General features: G+C 52.0%; 1 protein-coding gene across 28 annotated transcripts in view; it reads left to right on the forward strand.

The window, feature by feature from the left end:
* Window positions 1–23831, forward strand: part of TLE3 (TLE family member 3, transcriptional corepressor) — a 44678-nt gene extending 20847 nt beyond the window's left edge. For 5 of the 28 annotated variants that reach the window (XM_036457250.2, XM_036457301.2, XM_036457374.2 and 2 more), the window contains 14 exons: window positions 7961–8165; window positions 9671–9687; window positions 13115–13234; window positions 14036–14086; window positions 14709–14861; window positions 15379–15520; window positions 15993–16192; window positions 16951–17051; window positions 17830–18079; window positions 18441–18688; window positions 19102–19249; window positions 20100–20250; window positions 21110–21186; window positions 21891–23831. In XM_036457250.2, coding sequence (XP_036313143.1) covers window positions 7961–8165; window positions 9671–9687; window positions 13115–13234; window positions 14036–14086; window positions 14709–14861; window positions 15379–15520; window positions 15993–16192; window positions 16951–17051; window positions 17830–18079; window positions 18441–18688; window positions 19102–19249; window positions 20100–20250; window positions 21110–21186; window positions 21891–21998 — 1971 coding nt within the window. In that variant the 3' untranslated portion in view covers window positions 21999–23831. The other 23 variants (XM_036457329.2, XM_036457439.2, XM_036457365.2 and 20 more) reach the window with 15 other exon arrangements.
* Window positions 23832–27133: the final 3302 nt, after the last annotated feature.

Here is a 27133-nt window from a genome sequence, read left to right on the forward strand (position 1 = left end):
TGTCCCATGCACTCAGCTGCCTGGCTGAATTTTCCTCAGGTGCCCTTGTGAATTCCAGCTGCAGGACCTACACAGGTCATCCTGACCCCCTAGGTCAAGGGAACAGGGAAACATATTCCAGAGCTCCTTCTGAACCTACTTCTGGTTTGATCCCTCAGTGAAAGGAGGAAGCTAGATCTTTCCCCAGCCCCTACTTGGTTAGCATCTTTAGTTCTTGGTTGCAAATAGCTTCTTTCTCTTGATTGGTACTTTGGTTGAGGCTAAGGATGTTTCAGGTAAACATCTGAGGGGAAAAAACAAAAACACTTTTTCAGTGTGACTTTGGACATGGTTCTTACCCTTGGGGTGTACCTGTTCACCTTTTGTCCCTAAAGTGATAAAATGCAGGGGGTGGGTGAGAGCACTGCTTCTCATCCACAGACACCTGGGTCAGCATCCCCAAGGGGGCTTTGGGAGAATGTAGATTCCAGGTAATTCTCCAGAGAGTCTTTTCCATAGATCTGGGATTACTCTGAAGGATAGTCAGGCATGGGAAACAGTGGACTGGTTGGCTGAGGGGCTGTCAGCCATTCTGGGGTCCTGGTTGGTTTTCATCCTTATTTTTTTCTTAACTGAGGTCATTATTGCAACGTGGAATTGCAGGCCCCAGAGTTCTCTGTTTGGTGGGGTAGATGGTGACTCTTTGCTTTTCACTTTGGGGCAGAAACCTGGAAACTTGTGCTCTAGTTCTGGATCTTTCTGTGTGACCTTGGGCAGGCTCATTTCTTCCTCTAGCCTCAGTTTCTGCATCTGTAAAAAGAGGGTGTGGGCCAGCTCATTTCTCTGGGCCAGAAATGCCTGGCGGCGGAGGTCTGAGTGACAGATGCTGATGGGTCCCAACCCTCCCTCATGCCATTGGGATCCACTATGGTTATGTGGTCTGCACTCCCGGTGTGAGCTCCTTGGCAGCTCCTAATGCTGCTGGGGAAGGACATGAAGTGTTAGACCGGGTCCTGGTAGCACTGCGGGAGGAGCAGACCCTTATCTGTTATGTGCAAGGAGCATGGGGAATTCGGAAAGGGGACTGTGAGCAAGCAGTGTTTTTAACCATTGAATTTGGGGGGCGGCACTCCCAGGGGGGGACATCATAATACCAAAGTTTGACGTCTCTTTAGGATCATCTAACCCAGTGTTGGGACCCGGTGCTTTGTGGAGGTTCTGTCCTGTGCATTGGAGGGTGCTCAGCAGTCTGGCCTCTACTTACTGGATGCCAGTAGCAGCCCCCCACATTGTGACATCCAGCACTGTCTCTAGACATTGCCCAGTGTCTGGGAGGGGCAGAACAGCTCCTGGTGGAGAACCACTGCTCTATCCAGCCAATGCCCTTGTTTTTCAGAGAGAAGTGATTTAGGGACGGTCATATACTGTTCAGGAGCAAAGCCAGGCAGAGGCCCAGAGGCCAATTCCCAGCCCAGGGCTCAGCCCTCATCCTGTGTCCTATGCCTCAGTGACCAGTTCCATCTTGTGGCTCAGCTGACAGTGGTAGAAGGGGGATCACGGGTGGCAAGCACATTGTGAGTTCTGTCCTGGAATTTCTCCTCTTCCAGCTCCTCATCTCCATCCACTTTTCAGGATGAGCCCTCCCTTCCCTACAGTGGCCAGGGTAGGGCCCCCTTTTCCCCTGTTTCCCCCTGTGGAATTAAAATCCTCTTGTGAAAATAATTTTTTTTAACTTCTAAAAAAGAGTGAAATTGGGGTAGAAGTGCTGCTTGGATTAGCTCCACTTCCTTTTAGTAGTATTTAGGAAGCTACAAGTTAGGTCAAAGCAGCTCCCGGCAGATATTGGAATTCAATTAAAGCCAATGAGTGGGGCCTGTGACCCCATTTTCAAGGTAATTGCTTCTGCAGCTCTGAGTGAATGCAGCCGTCGCCCTGTCATTAAGCAGGCAGCCGTACAATCGCTGTACCTGATAGAGCCTCACAAGACAGGAATTATGGACAGCTGAGGCCGGCTGCACTGGGTGCCAGACTTGTCTTCAAGTCAACGAGGAGATGGCTCACCTCCTCAGCAGGGAGAGGGGAGGTGAGCTTGGAGCTAACTAAGCTGACTTCAGAAAGTGAGGCGGAGAAGGATGGCACGGGGCAGGGGTCCAGGAGGGCCGAGGCTGGTGGCAGGAGGGTAGATGTCTTGTCCTTAGCTGTAAAGGACAGTGAAGAGAAGGTCCAAAGAGGCTCTTAGATCAGCCTCTCTAGAGAGAGAAGTGGCTCAGCGCCCTGGTCTGGGAATTAGGAGGGCTTTGAGCAAGTTGCTTCATCCTCCAGGCCTCAGTAACCCCATTTGGGAAAAGATGGAGAACTAGGCAAGTTTCATCTGATGTGCCTCCTGCTTCAGTCAGTTGTTTAGGGCTCTCTTGGGCACAGAGTTAAAGAATTCTGGGGCCATGTCTTGGCTCAGCTCAGAGAGAGGTGAGAGATAAATTAGGTATGTCTGGCTTGGGCATGCCTGTAGCTAGTGGAATACTTACTGCGTGGATTGAGATACCTCTGGGGCAGGAGCGGGGAATGTCAGCCTGCAGACTGTAAAAGACCTGCGAAAGCATTTGATCTGGCCCTGCCAAGGCATTGGGGGTGAGTTAATTAAATGTTTGACTAAATATAGCAGGCTAATTTCTAAGTTGCTAATTTTGTATGGCTTATGAATGATATTATAAATATCCAAATGGCCATTGGCAGAAAAAAGGTCCCCCACCCCTGCTCTAGGGTCTCCCTTTCCTGGTGAGAAGGGCCAGGATCCAGCATCAGGTTAGTGTGAGAGGAGAGGAGATGGGGGCTGGTCAGGGAGCTCATGCTCTCTGGCCCAGCCCACCTACTCCCCTGTGAGGCCACAGGGAACTTGAGTCCATCTACGGAAGACAGGCTGGAAGATGTCCTTGTTAGTCAGGGCCTGGCAGGACCCAGTTACTACAGACCCCCTACTGTTACATGCACTTTACTAAAGTGGGGGGTGAGGAGGAGAAAAAGGGAGTTTGTATCTATTTTGTCACAAACTAGAGTGGTGAAGCCATACCTAAGGTTCTTGAATTCACTCCAGGATGTTGTTGAGCTGGATTCAATTGATTGAATTTTTTAAGATGTATTTTTCTTGATTTCAGAGAGGAAGGGAGAAAGATATAGAAACATCAACAATAAGAGAGAATCATTGATTGGCTGCCTCCTGCATGCCCCCTTCTGAGGATGGAGCCCGCAACCTGGGCATGTGCCCTGACTTGGAATTGAACTATGACCTCATGGTTCATAGGTCAACGTTCAACCCCTGAGCCACACCAGCTGGGCAGTTGATTGAATTTTACATGAGGAAGAAGGATGGTGAGAAAGTAGGCCTTAGAATATATCGTTTCTTTCCTCCAGGAGGCCATCGTGGAGACAAGTAATGCTGGGTTGAGTCCTGGCTCTGGCTGTTTATGGCAGAGTCCCTTAGCCTCACCGACCCTGACCCCATCTCTGAACTGGGGACCAGCGATGGGTCCACCAGCCAGGAGAAGCAGAGGCTTGGGGATGCTTCCCTCTCCTTGAAGGGCAGGATGTGTTCTTTTATGCAGTCAGGGCTCTTCTTGCTTTGGTGGGCATCCTCAGTGGGTCATGGCTCTGGAAGCACTTAGAGAACACAGAACTTCACTAAGTTTAGCCCAAATCATGAACCTGAGGAGTGAAGCATTAAATGAACTCGCAAAAACATAGAGCATGATACGCATAATCCAATTACATATACTCTACAAACAGTCTTCCCAGTGGCCTCGCTTGTATGTGGCCATACCTCCTGAGCCCAGGACACAGGCACTTGGCACATGTGTGGAGGATAGGGACACAAAAGCCCTACAGGACACTTTCTTGGACATGCTTGTGTTCTGGTATGAAATGGTAAAGGGGTAGAAGGAGCATTCGCGGGTGGGCTTGGTCCAGTTTTCTAGGCCCTTTTCTGGGGTTTGAGGTGGAGCTGGTGTCGGGAGTCATGGATGGAGAAGTCCTGGAGTTAGAAGGAATAGTAACTGGAGTCAGGCTGCTGAAGAGTGGTCAGCTCAGGGCTTTCCTTAGACGATGGACTTGATTTCTTCTTCCCCAATTGAAAATATGGCCATCCTCTCACTCACATGGTACTGTGTTTAGCACATTGTCCTCTGACGTTGGGGATGTCACAGGGGGTAGAAATGCAGCCTGAGTAGGGCCGTGCCTGCCTGCCTGCAGAGGGGCTGGGCTGTGAATGGGGTGGTGAGATGCACGGATCATCCGATCATTGTGGATTGCCAGCTGGCTCCCCCTGCCCCACTAGGGAGAAAATTTTGTTTCACTGTCTGTTGTAACGAAGACTGTTGTTAGCAGAGCTGTGCCCAACCAGTGCTTGGCATCTGCTCCCATGCTAGTGGCTTCACCACTCTAGTTTGTGACAGAAGGAAGCCTCAGAGGCTACCTCTTCTGTTCCTGTTTCCTGGAGCCTGTCAGGCCACTTTGACTGCCTTCAAATCACTCAGAGGAGACCTGGATGTGTAGGCAGTGCTCCCATACTTGAAGATGAGGAGTAAATGGCACCATGGAAGTTTCCTTTCCTCCTTTGTAAAGGAGACACTTGTGCTTGACATGCTAACGGCAAAAACCACCCCTCAATCTTGGAAGCGCAACAGTTTTGCAATCCTCTGCTTTTCAAGTTTCTGATGCTGGTTCACTGGTTCATGTTACAGGGAAGGAAGCAGGAAGCCACACTGATGCTTCTTGTCCCAAATAACAGTTGGAGCTGCATCTAAGTGGGCCTTGGAGAGGAGGCATGGATGTGGGAAGTGGATGGTCACTCTTGGACAGAACCACTGTGCTGTCTTACTCTATGTTTACCTTTTCCTGGCAAGCATGCCAGGCACCACATTTGAGGTGCTGGGATGGATAAAACAAGGTCTCTGTTTTTCTGGAAGCCACAGGAAGTCACATATAAAGATGAAAGAAATAGTTATATTTGCAGTCCAGTTATAGATTTTGCTAATGTTAATTGAGCACCTCCTTTGCCTTGTCATGTAGTAAAGCATGTGATCCTTGCATAATCTGAAGAAATGGGTTGCATTCCCATTTTGCGGATGAGGAAATTGAGTCAGAGAGGTCCACTGACTCATCTAGGTCTCAACTAGTGAAGGAGATCTGCCTGTCCACCTTAGTCTGCCTGATTTCAAGTCTGAGCTGCTAGAACTCTTAGAAGGGAGAAGCTTACCGGGAGGACTGGAGCTTCTAGAGGAAAAGGCATTTGAAAGATGAGCCTAGAAGGTTGGGTCAAAGGGCAGACCTTACCTCATCAGGGTGTTTCCATGGGTACGAATCTTCAGTAAGCTCTTTCTATAGACACAGAATTGCGAGTGGAGGAGTTAGCCTTGTTCCCAGGCAGCAGAGCTACTTCTTTGAAGCCACTCTCCCTTCCTCTTTCCCTTCTCCCTCCAGCAATCTTATTGGCCATGCACAGAAAGGAGTAGGTTAAATACCTCCATTTTTGCTCTCTGGAATTTTACTGAATAGTAAACCCTAGTAGTATTGGAGGGCCTACCAGCAACTGTTCTAAAACCACAGGGCCCCCAGCAGAAACTCATTTTAAAACTGGGCATCTAGATAAAATTGAGTGGTCCAGCCCTGGCCAATTTTGCTTAGTGGTTAGCCTACAGATGGAAGGTTGAGGGTTCAATCTCCGGCCCCCAGTCAGGGTGAATGTGGGAGGCAACTAATCAATTTGTCTCTCAATGGAAAAAATATACTCAGCTGAGGTTAAAAAAAAAAAAAAAGGTCAAATGGTTCAACCACAGGGAATACTATGCAGCCATTAAAAAGGAAATGTTGATTTGTTTGTAACCCCTAAATTAAAATTCAATTGTATAGCAATAAAGTTAACAAGAGCCCATTTGTATAGAAACACATTTGAAATTTATGGATTTCCATAAAGGAAAATCTAGACAGATGAACAGTTGATTTTCTAGGGAATGGGATTGAAGGGTAAGATTTTTAGAAAAAAATGTAAATCTCTACTTATTTGTGATATTTTCTGACATTGAGCATGTATTACTTTTGTAATATAAAAATTATATATTTTTTTTTACAAAGAAAAGGTGGGGGAACTCTACCATCCAGTCCCAGAAAGCTGAGTTCAGCTGCTGGGTTGGGTCTCTGCACTGGGTTCCGTAACCCCAGCTCCTCGGTACTTGCACTTACTTCCTGCTTGAGCATCTTGGGCTCAGTACCCAACAGCAGCTTCTGTAAACTGCCCAGCAACAGACATCCCAGGTCTTAGCTGCAAGTCCCAGCCTTTCTCCCAGGGATGAGAAATGAGCCCTCTGGGCCAGGAGTGAGATAGTAGCTGTGGTTGCCATTAACTTTGGGGTGGACCAGGTTGGCAGTTTACAGCTTAGCTGTGGGAGAGCGGGGTAGGTAACTTTTGACCTCAAATACTGCCTCTTGGAGCCTCACCTTTAATCAGAACTGTGGGCCTTCACTGTGTTTGCCTTGGGTCAGCAGTGGCCCCAAAGCCACAGTTAACATGCAAGCTTATCAGACTTTTGCTCTTTGTCCCCCCACAGTCCCAAAGAACTCTTCTTGCTTTGGGGTCCTCCTTAGTAATATTCTCTGGATGAGGTTTCTGGTTGATAGATTTGAGCCTAGATCCCACTTACTAGAGATGCGACTTTTCTAGTTATTTATTCTTCTGCAAAAATGGGCACAACCCCTCCTTTGCCAGGTGATTGGAAGGGTCAGAGATAATATTTGGAAATGCCCAGGCACTCATTAATGTTGGTTCCCTCCTGTTGTGCTATTTGAGAAGAAAGATGTATGTACAGGGGGTACCAGCACATCCAAAGCCCCAGCTTAGGAATGTTAAGGTAAAGGGCATTTTGACCTGTCTGCTGGGAGAGACCTAAGGCTGCCCTAAACCAACCCCTTGGGTGTTGGAGAGGGAGAGGGAAAGAGAGGACCCCGAGGCTAGGCTGGGAAGGGGTATGGTGTCTGGAGCAGGGACCCAAACTCCTTAGCTAGGGACTGTTATTGTTGCTGTTGTTGATAATGCTGAGTTAATCAGGTCAAGGTTTTAGAACAGAGGGGAGACATTGCAAGCCCTCTGGTGAATGTTAGCTACTGTTCTGAGATCACTTAATGAGTAACACACCTGAGGTCACACGGTAATAAGTGCCAGAGCTGGGGTTTGCATCCTGCATTGTTTCTAAAGATTCCATTGTTTTCTTTGTTGTTTATTGATTTGAGAGAGAGAGACATAGGTTTATTGCTCCACTTATTTTTGCATTCCTTGGTTAATTCTTGTATGTGTCCTAACTGGGGACCAAACCCACAACCTTGGCATATTGGGACTGCTCTAATCTCTGAGTTGCCCAGTTAGGGAAGACTCCACTCTTCTTATTACCCTCTTCTTCACTCTGATGTCCAGTGACATTAGCTCTCATTTCATAGGCCACCGCCTTCTCTTGATCTTGGACTTGGCTGCTGGAGCCGGCCCTCGCTCAAAGGCAGGCCTGGAGTGTGTCTGTGTTAGGGAGCCTTCCCTGCCATAGGGGCTCGGGGGGGGGGGGGGGGGGGGGGAGGGATATGTTGGCTGCTAATGTTGAAGGCATGTAAGCGTGAGCAAACATGAACTACCAGGAGCTTAGAAATAGATCTCTACTGAGAGGGATCCCTGATGACTAGTTTTTAAATGCATGCCTTATTTATCTTAGACTTTTAAACATGGGGAAGTTCTATCCTGAATTGGGTGGGGGGCAGGTGGAGTGTTTGAAGACATAAATATTGTATCTAAATTGCAGTCCATTAACAGATTCCTTTAGCAATACAGCATGTGGACTGAGCTGGGGACAAAGGTTTTGAGGGACTTTTCCCCCTGCTGCCACATGAAGGAAGCCTGTGGCTTCCCCTGCCCTTATCTGCTCAGCTGTGCTCACCACCAACTTCATTGCAGCAACAGCAGCTCCAGGCGCAGCACCTCTCCCATGCCACGCATGGCCCCCCGGTCCAGTTGCCACCCCACCCATCAGGCCTCCAGCCTCCAGGGATCCCCCCGGTGACAGGGAGCAGCTCAGGGCTACTGGCACTTGGAGCCCTGGGCAGCCAGGCCCACATGACAGTGAAGGACGAGAAGAACCACCATGAACTGGATCACAGAGGTGCGGCCTAGATCTGGGGCTGGGGGCAGAGGGCAGGGCTGGGTTGGGCTGGGCTGGGGCAGAGGTCCGGTAGACCCCACTGTAAGTGGACACAGCAAATGCTGTCACCCTAGAATCAGGAGTTAGCAAAAGGTTTGGAACTGTTGCTTAAATTCCTGGTGGATGGGAACAAGAGCCCCATCACCCATGCCAGTCCCCCCAATCCCCGATGTTCACTAAATTCTCTGCCTTGGAAGACACCTTCTCCATTCATCCTAGAGTACCCTCCCCTTCCATCATCCTTGACACCATGCCTAGCCTTAAGGGCCAGCCTCAGTCCCACGCCTTCAGGCTGGGTTCTTTTTCAAATTCACATAAGAGTTTAAAAAGGAGAGTCCCAAGAACTGAGCCTTTGTTACTGTCCACTTGTATCCTACCCCTGGAAGGCATTTTATCTTCAGAGAGTATCAGTCCTCTGAGGGCAAGGTATTGAAATTAATGTGGCTCACTCACGCAGGTGCCTTGCAAATAGCGCACAGTCAGCACTCACGTAAAGACTTGTGAGTTGACTGACTGTAGGCAGAGGTAGCTACCACACTACTGCAGGGAGGTGCTTGGGAAGACTTGCAATGAGGACCTGCCCCCACCCTTCCCTGGGTCTTTACCATCAGGATCCAGGAAGCTGCATGGAGTAGGCCTCAGGAGGACTCAGTTTGAACGGGAGAGGAAGGGGCCCAGCCTCCAGGAAGACCCTTTTCAAAACCTGCCACCTTGTGTGCTCTGCCCTTAGGTGGTTTTTCGAGATATAATTGACATATAACATCGTGTAAATTCAAAAATATTCAGCGGGATGATTTCATTTGCTCTTAGAGATTTGCCAAGGCACACGGCTGCACCTTCTGAGCCCTTGGGCACCACATTCTTGGGCGCTAGGGGCCTGGAGTGTCGTCATCGTGCCCCGGCTGGGGCCCCATGTGGCACCAGGCGGTGGGAGCCAGAGGCTTACATCCCTGCCCTGCAGTAGGATGGTACTCTGCAGAGGAAGAGAGCCTTCCCACAGCAGGCAGGCCAGTTAGGGGGCTAGTGCCCGACTGATTCAATAATCAGAGGCTTCCGCTTTCAGGAGCTTCTGGCAAAGAGACGGAGAATGGTGTTAATTAAACACCACCACCATTCTCACAATTTAAAAAAAAATGTTTTCAATGCCAGGTCCTATGGATAGTTTCCATAGCATGATCTTTCCCAAGCTTATGGCTTAAAAATTGCTGACTAGTAGTGATGGTGTCCTCCTTGGCATGTCTGGGAGAGCCGGGTCACGAAGGCCGCCACACCCAGGGGCGGGGGGAAGTGTTAGAATCGGGGCAATTAATTTCCAAATTAAGAAACGTCCCTAAAGCCCTGCCTTGGCTGACCCACAGTACGGCCAGGCCTGCTGCTTGCTTGGAAATGTTGGGACTGACTTTTTTTCTTTCTTTTTTGTTTTGGGGCCCTGACCCTCCTCCTGTCCTGGCCTTCGGTCCCCAAAGAGAGAGAATCCAGTGCGGTAAGTATCAGCACTCGAGCCAATTGGGTGTATTTGGGTGTGGGAGGAGGGCACCAGGTGCTTTTCTGGTGGGGGTGAGAGTATTGTCAGGAAATGGGAGTTGTCTGTTGAGAGTGACCTTCAGCTGGGGAAGCCTTCATCTCCAGGCTTTTGGTCCATCATTTGTCAAATAAAGAGCTATGTCTAAAGGAGCTCTAACTCTCTTTACAGGAGAAGTGGTTGATCAGAGAGGTCTGCTGGCCGGCCCTGGGGCCTCCCAGGGGGTCTGTGGAGTCTGGGCTGAACCAGGGCTTAGGACCTACGTATCCCATGTCCTGGGTGGGGAGCTTCCCCACGCCCTGGGTGGCTGCCCCCAAATGATCCTGCCTCCTCGTTTTCTGATGTTTCTCTCTGTTCTGGGTTTAAGGAAGTGCTAGGAAGTGAGCATGAAGGCCAGGCTGCCTGCGCACCTGCCAGCTCTGAGATTTGTTGTAAATCTTTCTGATCACACTGAGGCTCAGAGGTTCTGTTTCAAGTGAATAAGCCTTCTGAATAAGCACAGTGGAGTCTGGATAAAAAAATCCTCCGGCGATTAGCACAGGCATTTTGTTCCTCATCGCTGTCCTTGTATCTGGGCCATCTAATCTACAGGGATGGCTTTGGTCATTACTTTGTGTTAAGTAGGACTTGGAAGGTCAGGCAGTTAACTAACCACCCCTTCGCAGCCACTGCCCAGGCTGAGTGTGAGCCCTCTGAGCAGCAGTACTTGTGTCCCCTTTGGACTGGCCCACGTGCTCAGAAATCCAGATCCACGTGGGGGCCATGGAGGGGTTCTGTACATAAGAAAGGAATAACTAAAGTTGAAAATGCATTTTGTTGGCTTTGGTGTTGGTTCTCAGAAGGTGGCGTTTGGGAGAGGTGGCTTGCCTCCATAGAAGAAGGCTGAGACTGGATCCCTTCAGGCTTAGATCTGGTCTTGCTACATGGGACACTGGATGACTTTCTTGGCCTCTCCCCGACTCTGTTTCTTTATCTCTAACATGGGCATCTTCCTGCCCAGCCAGCCTCTCAGCTTGGTTAGGAAGACCCCACCGCTCAGAACAGAACCCAGGCCCCTGACCTGACCTGCTAATGGACCTGTTGCAGAACAAAACAGGTCATTGAAGCCCAAAACCCTCCCTGTCTTCGCATCGCCCTCATCCTCATTGCTATTTGCTCTTGGCTTTGTGCCCCAGTTTATGAAAGCTATCTGCTACAAGAAACCCCCAGGGAACCCTCACGAGCTAAGCTCTTCACTCCATGTCACTCTCCCATATCCATGCGCATCAGATTTACAGAGCAGGGAGGCAGGCTCAGGCCCCTGGAGAGTCCAGTGGGAATGAGTCAAGATGCCATCTGGGGGTGGGATGGGCAGCTTGGGAGAGGCAGCAGGGCTGTGCTTGTGGGGATGGTGTCGGAGGGGGTGTAGACTGAAGCAATCAGCCCTTTGGAAACCAGGTTGTCAACAGATGTGGCCCACGGCCGGAAGGACAAGGCTGTGTCGGGGTGGGAGGGGATGGCTGGACGGGCTGGAAGCTGTCCCAGAGGGGTTAGTCTAGAGTCCAATTAGAGGTAGCTTCATTCATATTTCCTTGCCTAGCCGAAGCAATAAAAAATACTTAGTTTTTTGGCCGCCTGCCAGCCAGAGGCGGGCTGGATCGATGCCGCTAAATGCCTGACATGACTCTCCGGTAGCAGCAGGGTTTTCAGCCTGACTGCATGAGAAGAAAGAGCTCGCTGTGCTCTGAGCTGCGCTCTGGGGCGCAAAGAGAAACATGAGCTGCCACATGCCCCCTCCTCCCTGCCCGCCAGCGAGGACAGGGCCTGGAAGCATTTCTGCTTAGCATGGGGCTGCCACAGTTGGAGGAAGGGAAGTGAAATGATGGTGATTTTTCTGCCAAGCTTGCAGCAGCTAATTGAATTGCGGCTGTACGCACATCGACGTCACTCGCAGGGCTGTGGGGAAGATTGAACTGCAGTTCCATTATAACTTCCATTTTTTTCTTCTAGACTTGATAAATGCCATTTTAATTTGCTTCAGGCAGAAACTTGGCAGGGAAGGGATGCCCAGAAACTGGCTTAGCAAAGGAAATTAAGTTTGCAGCTGGTTTCCACACTGTTCCCCCAAACGCCAGCACTAACCCCCAGGAAAGTTGGAAAATGGAGGTGTGGGCTCTCCCACCTGCCCTTTGATGCCCTCTGTGTGCAGATGCCCCGCTGCATCCCCACATGTCCTCGTCACACATCTCTGTACTGCATGGCGATGTTGATGGCTTGGCCTTTCCCTTCTCTCTAGTTGGACTGGAAGCTCCCGAAAGGCAGCTTCTTCCTCCGTCCTGGGCACCTCCCTATCCCTTGCATGGTGGGTACTCAGAACAGGGGTGGGCAATGAGGAAGTGAGGGAAGGTTAGGGATTTGGCTCTTAGACCAGGGTAAACACAACCACCCCCACAAGGGGGCCACTGGTTCTGACTTTATTCTCTGGGCACAGAGGTTTGCCACCAGGCACCCCTCCCCATGTCCCAGCCTGGTGCTGACAGCCACATGGTGCTGTTCCTGCTGCCAACACCACGGGGGCCCACAACTCCTCCTCTGCGGGTGGCGCTCTCACTTTCAGGACGACATTGTTTCCAGGCACCTGCAAGGTGCCACTGCCTCAGCTGTAGGCTCATCTTTGCTATCCCCAGGCCTCGAGTTCCAAAGTGGTCTTGTCCCTGCTTGCTTCATTATTGAAGGGAGAATGCATTAGGTCCAGGCTGGAGGAACTTGGCCTTCTTCACGTTGCCTCCTGTCATCGGGCCTTGGGCACGTTCCCCACTTCTTTCCCGTTGTGTCAGGAACAGGGAGGACTGCTGCCTTCCTTGTGCTCTTTTCCCATCTTTCAGAGGGAAGACAATGCTGCATTTCTGTTTCTTTGTTATCCTGGCATTTCTCTAAAGCTGCACCTCCACTTAGAAAGCATGTTGGCAGCAGTCATTCCTGTCGGGTCAGCAGATGAAGATTTGCACATGGTTCCAGTTTGTCGGCTCAGATCCATCTTTCAAGATTCGGTGCAAATTGTCTTTATTCCTTCTTGGAACAAATACGTGTGACAGGCATGAGATGGGGTGAAGGAGGCAGGTGGGACTGCCACCCTGAAGGAGCGTGCAGTGTCATAGGCCAGAGGGCATACGGCTCATTGCCAGGTTAATTACTCAGTAGCAGCGGCTCTGCAACAAAAGCAAACTGTGATGCTCCCAGAGCCTCTCAGGGGGACCTAGTCTGTGGAGTCAGGAAGGCTTTCCTGCTGAAGGGCTGATGCCGCTGGGACCTGCAGGACACGAAGGATACTCTCACTGCCCTGACTTAGTGCACTCAGCTCTGACTCTGTGCGTGAAATGATCACACTGAACTACCTTCTTGCTTCCAGAACAACTCGGTGTCACCCTCGGAAAGCCTGCGGGCCAGTGAGAAGCACCGGGGCTCTGCAGACTACAGTATGGAAGCCAAGAAGCGGAAGGCTGAGGAAAAGGACAGCCTGAGCCGATACGTATGTCTGAGGGTGTGGTGGGCACTGCTGGGCTTTGTGGTGGGCAGGCCTGGGTGTGGGAGAACCCACAGGACCTGTCGTGGGTGAGTCAGAAAGACCTAAGTGGGGCCAGGGGCAGGAGAGGGTCCCACAAGGATAGGTGGTGGCTTGGGGAAGGTGGGCGGAGGGTGGCGGGGTCTGGGGAGAACTGAGAGCATCTCTCAGGGACAGGCCAACAACCCTGGCTGCCATCGTGGCCCTCCTGGTGTGCACATTTGTGTTGCCCCACAGATTGACCCTACAGCCTGGTTGTGGTATCTGCTATGCAGACTGTGCAGTGTGTAGGGGTGAGAGCTGGCACAGAGAGAAGGACGATGCTATGCTGGGACCTAGTGGTCTTGCGCCAAGCCTTTTTCAGCCTCCTGGCTGCTCTGTGGCTTTGGACACGTTGCATAGCCGAAGCCTCAGCTGCATTTCTGGGCGCTGTGGCTCCTTGTCCCTCCCGCACAGAATGTGGAAATAGTGAAGTGAGACCAGTTCACTTCCTTGTGAATGATGGCAGATATAAACCCACTGGAAAGTAGTGTCAAGGGGCTTAGAAATATAATGGGCCAGCTATCGGTGTGGTTGCCAGTGGGTGTGCGAGCAGAGTGACCCAGGGCTGGGGGCCCGGCTAGGACACCGTGAGAAGGAGGGCCGCCTTTGGTGAATTTCAGGTTGGCCTGGGTTCAGATTCGGCTGGTAGAAGCAGGGTGGGAATGGTGCGTGCTCAGTGTGGGGTGGGGAGGGCGTGGCCTCTTACTGGCTCTGTCTTGGTTGCAGGACAGTGATGGGGACAAGAGTGATGATCTAGTGGTGGATGTTTCCAATGAGGTAAGGGCAGGCCCAGACTGCAGGGCAGCTGTCGGCTTGGGGTGTGAGAGTGTTCCTGCCTGGTGGGTGCTCTGGGTCCCAGCTGCTGTGCTAACAGACTGGCAGCCTGTGGAGCATGAGGAGGCCTCTGAAGTTGGGGCATCAGGCTGGTGGGAGGAGCAGAGCAGGGCACTGTGGATTTCCTAGGACAGGTCCTCGCAGAAACCCCCAGAGACCCCAGATTAGGGCCAGGGCCAGTTCCTCATGTCCTCCAGGTCAGCTGTGTTCTGCCCACCACCCTGGGGTTTGGAGGTGGGGTTGTGATTACTGGGTCAACCTCAGCCGGAAGGAGGAGCTGGAGCAGATCCACCCAAGCCCAAAAACCCAGCTGCCCAGATCTGAGTCCTGAACTGTGTGTGATTTTGGCAGGTCACCCCACCCTTCAGACCCCCGTCACCCCATCTGGGAGTCAAAGGGGTCAGACTAGATAATTAAGAACTATTTACCCCCACCTTGGGGTCCCCAGTTTCTCAGCCATGCTCCTTTTCCTATCACCCATGCCCTCTCCCTTCCACCCCACAGCAGGAAGGAGTCGAGGCTGGTTGTCGCTCTGAGTACATTTCTGAATCTCTTGTGTTTTTAGGACCCAGCAACACCCCGGGTCAGCCCAGCACACTCCCCTCCTGAAAATGGGCTGGACAAAGCCCGTGGCCTGAAAAAGGATGCCCCCACCAGCCCCGCCTCGGTGGCCTCCTCCAGCAGCACACCTTCCTCCAAGACCAAAGACCTTGGCCATGTATGTGGGGTCTGCCCTTGGTGCTGCGCAGGGTCGGGGGGGAGGGGAGACATCTGGAAAAGAGACTGGAGCTGGAGTGATGCTGACAGGAGGGCAGAGGGATGGAGTAAAACTAACAGGTTGGGCTTTGGCCCAGGTTCAAATGCCGGTTTTACTACTTGACCTGTGCTAGCTACTTAACGTTCCTAAACCTTGGTTGCTGCATCTACCAACTGGGCAAGTCACCATGGCCTCTGCTGAGCAAGGTTGGGCAAGAATGAGTGGCTGTTGGGCAGAAGATTCAAAACTGGGGTGGGGGCTGTCCCCATGCTTCATGTGGTGACCAGCATTCGGCACTGTGGCTCCGAGTGAGAGCTGGTGAGGATTAGGGGGGCACTTCCTGGATTCCAGAAGGGTCTCATGACCAGACAGACAGCTGCCTTTGGGTACAGTGCTCATTAGCAAGAAGAATGCCTTTGGGGATCAGAATGTAAAGAGCTTCATGGTTTCTCTGGGTCTCTGCATCTTCCCTTTTTAGAATGACAAATCCTCCACTCCTGGGCTCAAGTCCAACACACCCACCCCGAGGAACGATGCCCCAACTCCAGGCACTAGCACGACTCCAGGGCTCCGGTCGATGCCAGGCAAACCTCCGGGCATGGACCCGATAGGTATAATGGGTAGGCACAACAGGGCTGGGATGCCTGTGGTTGAGGGGAGGGTCTGCCAGGCCAGGGCTGGAGCTCATAGACAGGCCGAGCACCAGAAAGTGTGTCTGAGCTGAGGTTCTCCGGGGCCTGCCTTTGGGGGGCTTCCTGGTCAGGTTTCAGGAGACAGACCGGTGCTTCAACACTGATGTGGGGCTTCCTGGGGCCACTAGGCAGGGGGCTTCAGACAGGCTGGGGCACCATGGTTTGCTTCTGCCTCTCCTCTGTGAGGCTCTGAAGGCCTTCTTGGCCTTCGTGACCTGCTCTATAGAAAAGGGTGGGACATCTCTCTGCTTGAATCTTCTTAAGCTATGCAGGTGGGAGCCAGTGAGGTGGGCTCCTCTGAGAGGACTGTCAGGCCGGCGGCTCTAGGGTGCTGGCAGGATCTCTGCTGGATCGGGCCCCCTCCTGGGACGCCTTCCCATTGATGCCTGCCTCCTTGCAGCTTCAGCCCTGCGCACGCCCATCTCCATCACCAGCTCCTACGCAGCGCCCTTTGCCATGATGAGCCACCACGAGATGAATGGCTCCCTCACTAGCCCCAGTGCCTACGCCAGCCTCCACAACATCCCGCCCCAGATGAGTGCGGCTGCCGCCGCCGCCGCTGCCGCCTATGGCCGATCGCCAATGGTGAGCTTTGGAGCTGTACGTAGAATTTTTGGCTCCTTTTTTGGGGACTAGCAAGGAGTAGGGAGTTGGTGAGGATTAGGGGGGCACTTCCTCATACTAGAAGGGTCTCTCAACCAGACAGCTAGCTGCCTTTGGGGTACAGTGCTCATTAGAAAGAAGAAAACCACGCCTTTGGGGATCAGCAGCTGCAGATCCACCCCTGCTTGCCCACCAGCTGCCATGTTCCCTCACTTGATGCAGCCTCCCTGCCTGCCCTTTCAGCTGAGAAATGGGGCTGATCCCTGTCATTCTGGGCTCCATGGGATGGGATCCCAAGATGAGTCAGATAGCTTGCAGGGAGCAGGGGGTTGGCAAATGGGGCTGCATATGACACCAGAGATTGTCTGTTCGTGTTAATGAGCAGTTTGGATTGGCCATCCGCCGATGGGTTGGTAGAGAGTGGGGTCTTTTTTCAGGAGACAGTTTCTGTCTTTACCTCATATACCTGCGGGGCCTCCTCTGTATGTGAGAGCCCACTGGGACACTGTGGGGGGCTGAAGTGGGGCAGAGGCAACTGCTTAGAGAGGTTGAGGGGGCAAGGGGATGGGGAGGATGCTGGGTCAGCGCTGGGAGGTCTGGACTGTCATCCCTTCCCCACCATTGTCCTGGGTGAGGTGCTGGCCCTCCTGGGCTCTACTTGTCTCTCCCGGGTTCAGAAGACGCAGTGATGTGCAGGCAGGAAGCAGAGGAGGAGGAGGCCAGGGTGGGGGATAAATGGTGTATAACTCACTAAGGGCTGGCCTTGTTTTGCTTTACAGGTTGGTTTTGATCCTCACCCCCCCATGCGGGCTACAGGCCTGCCCTCAAGCCTCGCCTCCATTCCTGGTGGAAAACCGTAAGCTCTGGCTGCACTTACTGCATGCTTCTGGGAAGGGCAGGGGAGAGCACTGCTGCCCTGGGTGAACCTCCCTTGAGAAGGTTTTAGCCTGCCCTTTAGAGGTTCTTCTAGGCCAGGCTACAACCCCGGGAATTAGCAGCCTGTCTTCATACTCCTGGTCAGCTCAGGGCTCCCTCTACAAGAGGAACTGAGGGGTTCCAGGTATGCTCACTGGGATCTGGGAGAGCAGGGATGTGCAAACATCAGGGCCTTCTAATCAAAGGACACGGTTGGCCTGGGGCTCCTTTGGGTTCTACTTGTTTGAAACCCCCCAGCTGGCATCCCCTGTAGCATGAAACAGCAGGCAGCCTTCAACTGGCTCACACACTGGCTCTGATGTATACTCCGATTTATTTGAGGATGTAAACAGATCCCCCTCCCCTGATACCACTGGCTCCTGAAGGAGGGGTTGGCATTCTGCTGGGGATTTTTAGGGGCGGGCGGTGTGTCAGGGATGTCACAGATGGTAGAAGAGGCCATTCCAAGACACAGGCAGGGCTAGTGAACTGGTTTGGAGCAAGGATGTGTAAGCAGGCGCAGAGTCAAGGCTGGAATATTAAGCAGTTCTCACCCTGGTGGAGCCTGGACAAGAAGGTTGGAGTTACCTGGTTTCCTAAGATTTGGGGGCCATCTGGAGGCAGTGAGGCCAGTTGGGGTGGTTCCAGTGGACTGGCAGGGCCTGGGGAGACTGGGAGAGGACTGGGGACAGCAGAAGTGACAGTTCTTGCCCTTTCAGAGCCTACTCTTTCCATGTGAGTGCTGATGGGCAGATGCAGCCTGTGCCCTTTCCCCACGATGCCCTGGCAGGCCCCGGCATCCCCAGGCACGCCCGGCAGATCAACACACTCAGCCATGGGGAGGTGGTATGTGCCGTGACCATCAGCAACCCCACGCGGCACGTCTACACAGGTGGCAAGGGTTGTGTGAAGATCTGGGACATCAGCCAACCAGGCAGCAAGAGCCCCATCTCCCAGCTGGACTGCCTGGTGAGGATTCTGGGCTGTGGGCATCTCTAACTGGCATGGGAGAACAGGGTAGCCTGGGCCAGCGAGGTAGCTTTGCTGACCTGGCTGAGCCCTGTATTGGCTGGGTGACTTTGGGCAAGCTGGTTAGCTTCCCTGGCCCATGGTTTTACTGTCTAGGTAGAGATGATACTGACCTGGGTGTGTAAAAAAATGCGTGCAAGATTAAAGGGTTGTGAATGAGCAGTGCAGATGGCCTGGCAACTGCCAGGAACAAGGGCGGGATGTGAGCAGGGGTGGCAGGAGTGCCTGGAGGTGCTGGCTGTGACTTCTGGTCCCTGGGAAGGGAGGTGGGCAGTACTGATCCTGCCCTTGCTTCCTCCAGAACAGGGACAACTACATCCGCTCCTGCAAGCTGCTCCCCGATGGGCGCACGCTCATCGTGGGCGGCGAGGCCAGCACGCTCACCATCTGGGACCTGGCCTCACCCACACCTCGCATCAAGGCCGAGCTGACGTCCTCCGCCCCTGCCTGCTATGCCCTGGCCATCAGCCCTGATGCCAAAGTCTGCTTTTCCTGCTGCAGTGATGGGAACATTGCTGTGTGGGACCTGCACAACCAGACGCTCGTCAGGTGCGGCTGAGGGAGGGACCTTGTGCAAGTCGCCTAGCCCTGTGTCTCAGTACCTTGCTTGGAGCTGGCTCAGAGCCGGCTCTCAGGACACTTTGGCCATCCTTGTTTGTCACATTACCATACGGCTTGCGTCTGACCTCAGTCCCTTGTTATGCGTGTGGGGTATGGAGAGGGATTAAGAATGCACATTGAGGAGACACAGTGTGTCCACCTAGGGAGGTTCCTGTGTTATATACCTGCCCCTGGACATGACCCTTGAGTGGAGTGGGGGAGGGGCCTAGCTCTACTATAAGAGACCATGGGCACATGGTATACCCCTTCCTAGGCCTCAGTTTCCTCTTCTGCTCAGAGGCTGCCAGCTGGTATTCAGTGGTTCCCCGGGTTCACTCCTCCTCCCTGCTTGGCCTTCATAGGCAGTTCCAGGGCCACACAGATGGGGCCAGCTGCATAGACATTTCCCACGATGGCACCAAACTGTGGACTGGGGGGCTGGACAACACTGTGCGCTCCTGGGACCTGCGGGAGGGCCGGCAGCTGCAGCAGCATGACTTCACCTCTCAGGTGAGCAACCCACTCCCCTCCCCTCCCCTCCCCTCCTGGAGAGCAGCTTATTCCCGCCCAGTGGGCCCGGTCAGGGGATGATGGGGCCCTTACAGGTGGCCATTGCAAATGACTCATCTGAGTCATCTGAGATGGCTTCCCAGAGGAAGCAGTTATGAAATAGAATTGGCAAGGCCTTGCAATGCCCACACTTGACCAAACTGCTTAGATTTGATTCCCAGCTCCTCTACTGTTGAGCACTCAGCCCCTCATCAGGCGTGTGGGGTAAGGAGAGGGACTAAGAATGCACATTGAAGAGACACCGTGTCCACCTAGGAGGCTCCTGTGTAATATACCTGCCTCAGTTTTCTCATTTCTAGGATGAGAATAATAGTAGCTACCTCCTAGATCTAGTATGAGTATCTGGAATGGTCCCTCTAAAAGCCTTAGCCATTAGCCTGGCTCATAGGAAGCATTCTGTAGATACTAGGTATTATGATTTTTTGTTATTTTTTTATTACTCATTCTAATATTTTTAGCCATACATATTTAATATTTTAGTGTTTTATTTGCTCACTTTTTTCTTAAGGAAAGGCAGAAGTCATGGAGAGTAACTTTTTGAAAGCAAAAGATCTGTACCACCTCTGAGTTTGAATCCTAGCTCTCCCACTTACTATCTGGAGTCAGAAACCTCTCTAAGACTCAACCTCCTCACCTATAAAATGGGGATGAAAAATTACATCCCATACCTATTGGGCTGAGGGAGAGAGGAAGGCTTGGTTTTGCCAAGGGCAGATGGAGAGGTGATGGGGAACAAGCAGTGGGATCTGGAGGGTAGTGAGGCTGAGCTCATCTGGTCCCTCCCCTGCAGATCTTCTCGCTGGGTTATTGCCCCACTGGGGAATGGCTGGCCGTGGGCATGGAGAGCAGCAATGTGGAGGTGTTGCACCACACCAAGCCGGACAAGTACCAGCTGCACCTGCACGAGAGTTGCGTGCTCTCCCTCAAGTTTGCCTACTGCGGTGAGCCCTGGGGAGTGGGGTCCTGGCAGCTTAGCCTGTCCTCTGTGTAGAGATGAGGGGCCCAAAGCTTAGGAACAGAGCCCTGATGGGAATCAGGCCTCCTGACCCCAACCAGTGTCTCCCCATCCTTGTCCCTCAGATGAAGACACTGCCACAGGGTAGTGAGCTCTCTGGACGCCAGGCCCGAACCAGTTGCTGCTGGCCTGGGGCAATAGGACAGTGCTCCCAGGCTGTGGGCAGTTCCTCTAGGCAGTTCTTGAAGGTGGTGAAGACTACAGCCTCGGATGGCTCTGAGCCCTGGATTGGAATGTCTGCTTCTCCGCTGACTGGCTGTGCAGCTTGGGACACATCTCATCCTCTCTGATTCAGATACATCTTACTCTGGCCTGGGATTGGCGTGGTGCCCACCACATGGCTTTGGGGGCACAGTGTGTTCATGCTGGCAGTACCCTGGCAGAGTAAGGGCACCTGCTGACCTCTGTCCCAGCTGGGTCTGCAGACTCAGGGCTTTGCCATTTTCCAACACTGCCTGCTATCTTCCAGTAGAAATGAGAAGGATCAGTCTATCTTGGTAGCTTAAAAAAAATGTTTTTGGGGGACAGCCATTGCTCCCATTTTGTGCAAACTCTACCTTTTCTCATCACCCTTGCCCACCCCTCCACCTTGATTGCAAAGAAAGGCATTCTCTGGGAGTCCATGTATCTGTTATGTATCTGTCCCTTGAAAGCAGAAAGTAGGCTAAGCACTGGTTAGTGGTTCACACAATGTTTCCATGGCAGCCACAGCATGTGGGGGCAGGTCTTACTTTAGAGGGCAGCAGGTCACACACAACCTGATGGTCTTTTTCTCTCACCTGCAGGCAAGTGGTTTGTAAGCACTGGGAAAGATAACCTTCTTAACGCCTGGAGGACACCGTATGGAGCCAGCATATTCCAGGTACCACCTGCCATCCAAATGCCCCTCTTGGTTCTGCCCAGAGTCAGAGCCAGACTGTGGTGATGGGGGTGAGGATGGTGGGAGCCAAAGCAGGACCATCTCCCAGCCCCTCCCTGATGGTGTCCCAAATGGGTCTCCAGAAGCAAGGACTTGGCCACATCAGCAAAACTCTCTCAGCTGCTAATGGCATCTGGCCCCTCAGGTGAGGGCTTTTAGGCAGGGGCTCTTGTAGGATTTCCAGAGTCAAGGAGAGAGAAAACATGGTCTTGGCTCTGGCCTGGGCACTGAGCACTCAGGAGGTGTGTGAGGTAGTGGAGCACACAGGGCAGCTTTTTTCAGAGCAGCGTTACCTGATATTCAAGTAAGATCCAATTTCATCTCAACATTTCAATGTAAGGAGAGTGGTGGGGCAGGAGGAAAAGGGTCCAAAAAGAGGTGGGAGAGGGAGGAGGCCTTTTATGATTCTTCAAGATTTGGGGCCCGACACCTAAGATCCCTGTGGGTACTGCAGTGGCTGCAAGCCCATGGAAGGGCATCTCTGCCTGGAGCCACCCCCTGGGCTGCCTGTGAGGGCGTGCTGTGTGCACTGCAGTGGGAGCGCCGGGCTGGGGAGGGCGATTTAATTTGGAGCACTGAAGTGTGCGAAGCTAAAGTGACTCCTGTCTTTTTTTTCGTCCTGCACCTTCCTGCCTCTCCTCCTCCAGTCTAAGGAATCCTCGTCTGTCTTGAGTTGTGACATTTCAGCGGATGACAAATATATTGTAACAGGCTCTGGTGACAAGAAGGCCACGGTTTATGAGGTCATCTACTAAGCAAGAACTCTAACAGGGCTGTCAAACTCTGGGAGAAACAGACTCGACTGTGACAGGGAGATCCTGGTGCGGGCCCCCCAGGAAGGCGAGGCCGGAGCAGCCGAGCGTTCCGCTGCGCGGTGGCAGGCTGGGCGGTTGCCGGCACTGTGCGGCTCCGGGCCGAGGTGACGTGTCCCACAGACTCCGATGGATTTCTCTCCTCTTCCCCATCACCGTGCTGGCAGATGCTACTAATAGATGTATGTGGAGGCTCATGGCTCCAGCTCCCCAAAGACACCCTCGTGAATCTCTATCTTTCCTTACCCTTTCTTTTGACCCGTCCCCTGACCTGGGTTGGGGACACTGGAGTGGACCACATACCTGTGCCAGGGATGGGGATCTTATTTTCTCGCTTGTGCAGCGCACAAGATTTGTGAAAAATGTAAATAACGGACTCCTATCTCAGACTGGTCAGTGGGGAAGGAGGCTCCTTCTCACCAGAAATGCTAGCCGTGTATTTCGCCTGCTGTATTTGTAATCCACTCATGGTGGTGGTGTTTTGTGTTCTCTTTTTAACAGAAGTTTCCAGTTCCCTCCTGGGAGGGGCATCAGTGAGGGGGAGAAATGGGAGAGAAATCCTGGGGTGGAGAAAGGGAACTGCAGCTGGTAACCAGACTGACCAGTCGGGTCCCTTGGAATGAGGGTGCCTCCAGGTGGCCCTGGGATGGTCCCAGGAGGGTCAAGACCACGCCAGACAGAGGACAGTCAGTGCCTGAGGTGAGCCCGGCCAGAACTGAGGGCACAGCGCCTGTCAGATTTTTCTGTGGCCGCCCTTGCTGCCTGGCTCCTGTCACCCTCTCTCAGGGCTCTGACTAGCTCACTCACTGTCCCTGCCTCCATCTCTTTGGTGCACAGGTGGTCATGTTGGGAAATGGAGTTCAGAGGAACTCCCTCTTCAGCCCTTCTTAATCTGCAGACAAAACCTAAAAAGGACAGAAAGTTAGAGGAAAGCATAGCAACTCAGCTCAGGGAGCTACCAGAGAAAAACAGCAACTGATGTGGGTGCTTTTTTTTTTTTTTTTTAATTTGAATAAAGAGTTAGAAGTGACGTCCTTTTATAAAATGCCTTCTCCCCTTTCCTGCCTGTGACCCGTCCCTCCTCCACCCCCAAGGGAAAGTGTATTTAATCTGCGGGATTGAGTCTGGCAGGGCTGCAGGCGCTGAGGACACTAGGAGGTGGGTGGGGGCACCGATGTCCTGGCACCCTGGTGACTTTTGCAGCTTTCAGTCTCTTGAGCCCAAACAGGTTACAAGTAGAATATTGTCTCTTGCAAGTACCCACTTTTTGTTACCAAAATGTTCCAAGGAGTTTGGCTGTTTTTTTCTTTTTTCCTTCTTTTAAGGAAAAGCTAAAGGCCCTTTGAGTCCTGGTGGTGGGCTCTCCATGGATGTAAGTGTATGGAAGATAATTTTTATACTGCATTTTTATGACTTATTTTATAATGTGTAATTCTGTCTGGTGGGAAGGAAGGAGGAGCTCTGGTGAAAACTGCCTGTATTCAGTGATCTTGCTCCTAGGCCAGCAGCTCCTGTGACGTGATGAGGAGGCCATGGAGGCTGGCCAGGCACCCATTACCTTTCTGAGGTTGGGGAGTGTTGGCTAGAATCTGTCTCTCCCTGTGTCTCTGTCTCTGTCTCTCTCTGTCTCTGTCTCAGCTGTTCATCTGCCACTGTTGTTAAGGCTGTAGCCACAAGGGAGGGTGAGGGTAGAAGTTGATTCCTGAAGAAAGAAGAAAATGAAAAGTAATTGTAATGAGCTGTTTTTATATTTTTAAAAGTTACTATTTAAAGGTTGGCTTTATTGTTGCGTTTTAATTGCCCCCCAACCTCTCTCTACACACAGTTTGTCAGAAGAAAACTGGGCCACTGTCACCCTCAAGTTTGAATCCTGGGTGATTGCCTTTGTAATTGTAAACATGAGCTCTTATTTCAAAGTTCCCATGCTGACTGTGCAGGATGGTGGAAGAGGGTGCTTTCAACATACATCCCCGCGCCCCCAGTGTAAGCCCCAGGGAATGGGGTGGGAGCAGGGATTTCCTGCAGGTAGGTGGGCAGGACAAAGCTACCTGAGGGGAAGGCTATAGTAGGTTACACCAAAGTTTTCTATAGCTGCCAGTGCAAAACTGGAAAAAATATGAACTGCAATTGAAATTGCAGTGTCCATGAACATCTAGACCCTGAAAACCTAGATCATTTTTTTAAAGCTAAACAAATTTAGATGTTTTGGGAGGGAGGAGGAGGAACCTTCAATCCCTCAGTCACCAAGGTGTGCTTTGAAGGCTTTGGAGGGACTTGCAGAAGGGGCAGGAAGGAGTGTGGTCAGTGAACCAGAGAGGGGGTCAGGGCTGGAGTAGTTTCCAGGCTCTTGGATTTCCTGCCCCCATTGGCAAAGTCTCCCAGAACTGCTTTCTCTCTCAAAGTCATACATCAGCACAAACAATTGGCTGCTGTTATTTCACACAAGAACAAAAATTTTTTTAAAGGGACTGATCATTCTAAGTCTAGAAGGACAGCTGGGCTGCACTCAGTCATTCAGCTGGAGAGAGCATGTCCCTTGAGCTTTTAGAGAAGTTGAGCTGCAATTCAGCTTACAGCTCTGTTGGTTGACATGCTAGTAAAATGGCATCTCTTTGGGCCACACTCATTTGTCCAGACCCATACATTGCAGCCGAGGGCCAGATGGCAGGCTCCAACCAGGAGATCCTGTGTGTGCCCAAGACTGGCCAGGCGGTTGCCCCAGGGTGCCAGGATAGGGTTGGAGTCAGAGCTGGCCAGCCCTAGTGGGTGGGAGAGGAAAACTTTCAGTGAATGCTTATCTTACTGAAAGTGAAGGCCAGAGTTACTCCATTTCTGAGAAGAGGTATTCTTTGAAATACTGTCTACCAAGATTCCTTGGGCATGGTCCAGGATGGGGAGATGACCAAGATACAGTCTCCACCATAGAAGTCACAGTTGAGGGTGGGGAGAGACAATACAGCCCCTTGACTTAAGCAAGTGGTGTTGGAGACATCCTTCATTTTTAGCTGCTGGAGCCTCAGCCTGCCTGTTCTGTCATTGTAGGGTCTATGGGGAAGGTCTGAGGGTACAGAGCTGTGGCTGCTGAGTAGAAGCATTTTTAGCAAGAAGGCTAAATGTTACAGACTGACCATCCAATATCCCATGATGATGGGTATAAATATTTTTTCAAGAGCATATTTGAAACTGCACTATCCTGTCTAATAAAAGGGTAATATGCAAATTGACTCACTCCAACACACAAGATGGCTGCTCCCATGTGGACACAAGATGGCCAGCAGGGGAGGACAGTTGCGGGGGTGGGGAGGGGGGGACCAGGCCTGCAGGGAATGGTAGTTGGGGCAATTGAGCTGGCAAGGTAGCAGTTAGGCGTTGGTCAGGCTGGCAGGCAGAAGCAGTTAGGGGCAATCAGGCAGGCAGGCAGGTGAAAGGTTGGGAGCCAGCAGTCCTGGATTGTGAGAGGGCAGTCTGGCATCCCTCGAGGGGTCCCAGATAAGAGACTGTGCAGTCTGGGCTGAGGGACACCCCTCACCCCACGCATGAATTTCATGCACCGGGCCTCTAGTTAATAATATAAAGCACAACATGATCAACCTTTTTTATTTGCATAGTTAAGCACTATTTGATTTTTTCGTGTGTGCGTGAAATACAAAGTATACTCTATTGTGGTACCCATGAAGCATTTTTAAATATTGCACCAAAATTGGGGCTTTTAGATTTGAAGAGATATCTATGCTGAGCCCCAGATTTTATAAATGGGATGGTTAAGACCAGAAAGGGCAGGTGATTTACCATGAGTCACATAGCCTGAGTGAGATTACAAATCATACTCGGAAGTGGGGGAGGGTAGGAGGGAGCTGCCCAGTGGTCTCCTGCCCCTTCTCCCACAGAACTGGTTAAGTTCCTCACAGAAGGAAACAGGCAAAGAAAGTCATAGCAACCAGCCTCCTGCCTCGAGAATCTCCTAGAACTCACACATCCATCTTGCTGGTGCTTCCCACCTTCCTTCCTTCCTTCCTTCCTTCCTTCCTTCCTTCCTTCCTTCCTTCCTTCCTTCCTTCCTTCCTTCCTTCCTTCCTTCCTTCCTTCTTCCATACCACCTTCACTCCTGCTTCCTTCCCTCCCTACCATCTTTCTCTTTTCCTCCCCACTACTCATCACCTATTTATCCACCTACCCATCTATCTGGCCATCCTATCCCCCATCCATTCAGTTAATATTTATGAATTGGAAGTCTAGCATGGGCCTAGGTACTGGGATACAAAGATCAGTGAGACAATGCCCGCCACACAGAGCTCTCACCAGCTGGGAGGAACAGTCACACCAACTGGCAATTACAAACCAGATGTCCCAGCACATAGCTGAGGCATTAGCCTGGGCAGGGAGAGTGAGCAAGCGTTCCTGGAAGGTGTGAGCTGAACAGACCTGAAGAATGGAGAGCTGCTGAGCCAAAGGAAGATGGACAAAATGTTCTGGACAGAAGGAACTGCATGTGCTAAGGCCTGGGCAAGAGGAAATCACCCTGCTTATACGGCTCTCCTATCCCCACCCTGTGTGGTTCTAACTCCTTCGCGGCTCTAGCTCCAATCCAGCTTGCTCAACTGCCAGTTCCCAGTGTCTCGCTCTGGCCAGTCTTCTCCAGTCACGAGCCAGGCTAGGTTCTTCACTGAGCAGGATAGTGAAACAGGAGGGACCTGGGCAGAGCCAGAGGAGACAGGAGGATGGGGAGGAGATGGAAAGACAGCTGCAATCCAGGACCAAGAAAATGCCTGTGGTGACCTCTTACGGCGCTAAGTCCCTGACTCAGTTGCTCTTTCAAAGTCTTGGGGGTCTGTGCACTGGATTGTTGTCCAGGGTCAGTCTGTTCTCGGGTGATATAACAGCTAAGCTGCCCATCCACTCATTCAGCACCTTCATGCCCTCAGCACTCTGCTTGGAACTCCTCACTGGCCTTTTGCATAGCGGTTTCTACACTCCTTAGTTTGACCCTAGGCCTGGGCCCTGCACCTCTTGCTTCACTGCACTCACCAGTCCACACACACCTCCAATGCCCTATAACAACCTCTCTGATTTTAGGTTTC

Source organism: Pipistrellus kuhlii, unplaced genomic scaffold, assembly GCF_014108245.1.
Source record: "Pipistrellus kuhlii isolate mPipKuh1 unplaced genomic scaffold, mPipKuh1.p scaffold_m20_p_1, whole genome shotgun sequence".
NCBI classification, from domain to species: Eukaryota; Metazoa; Chordata; class Mammalia; order Chiroptera; family Vespertilionidae; genus Pipistrellus; species Pipistrellus kuhlii.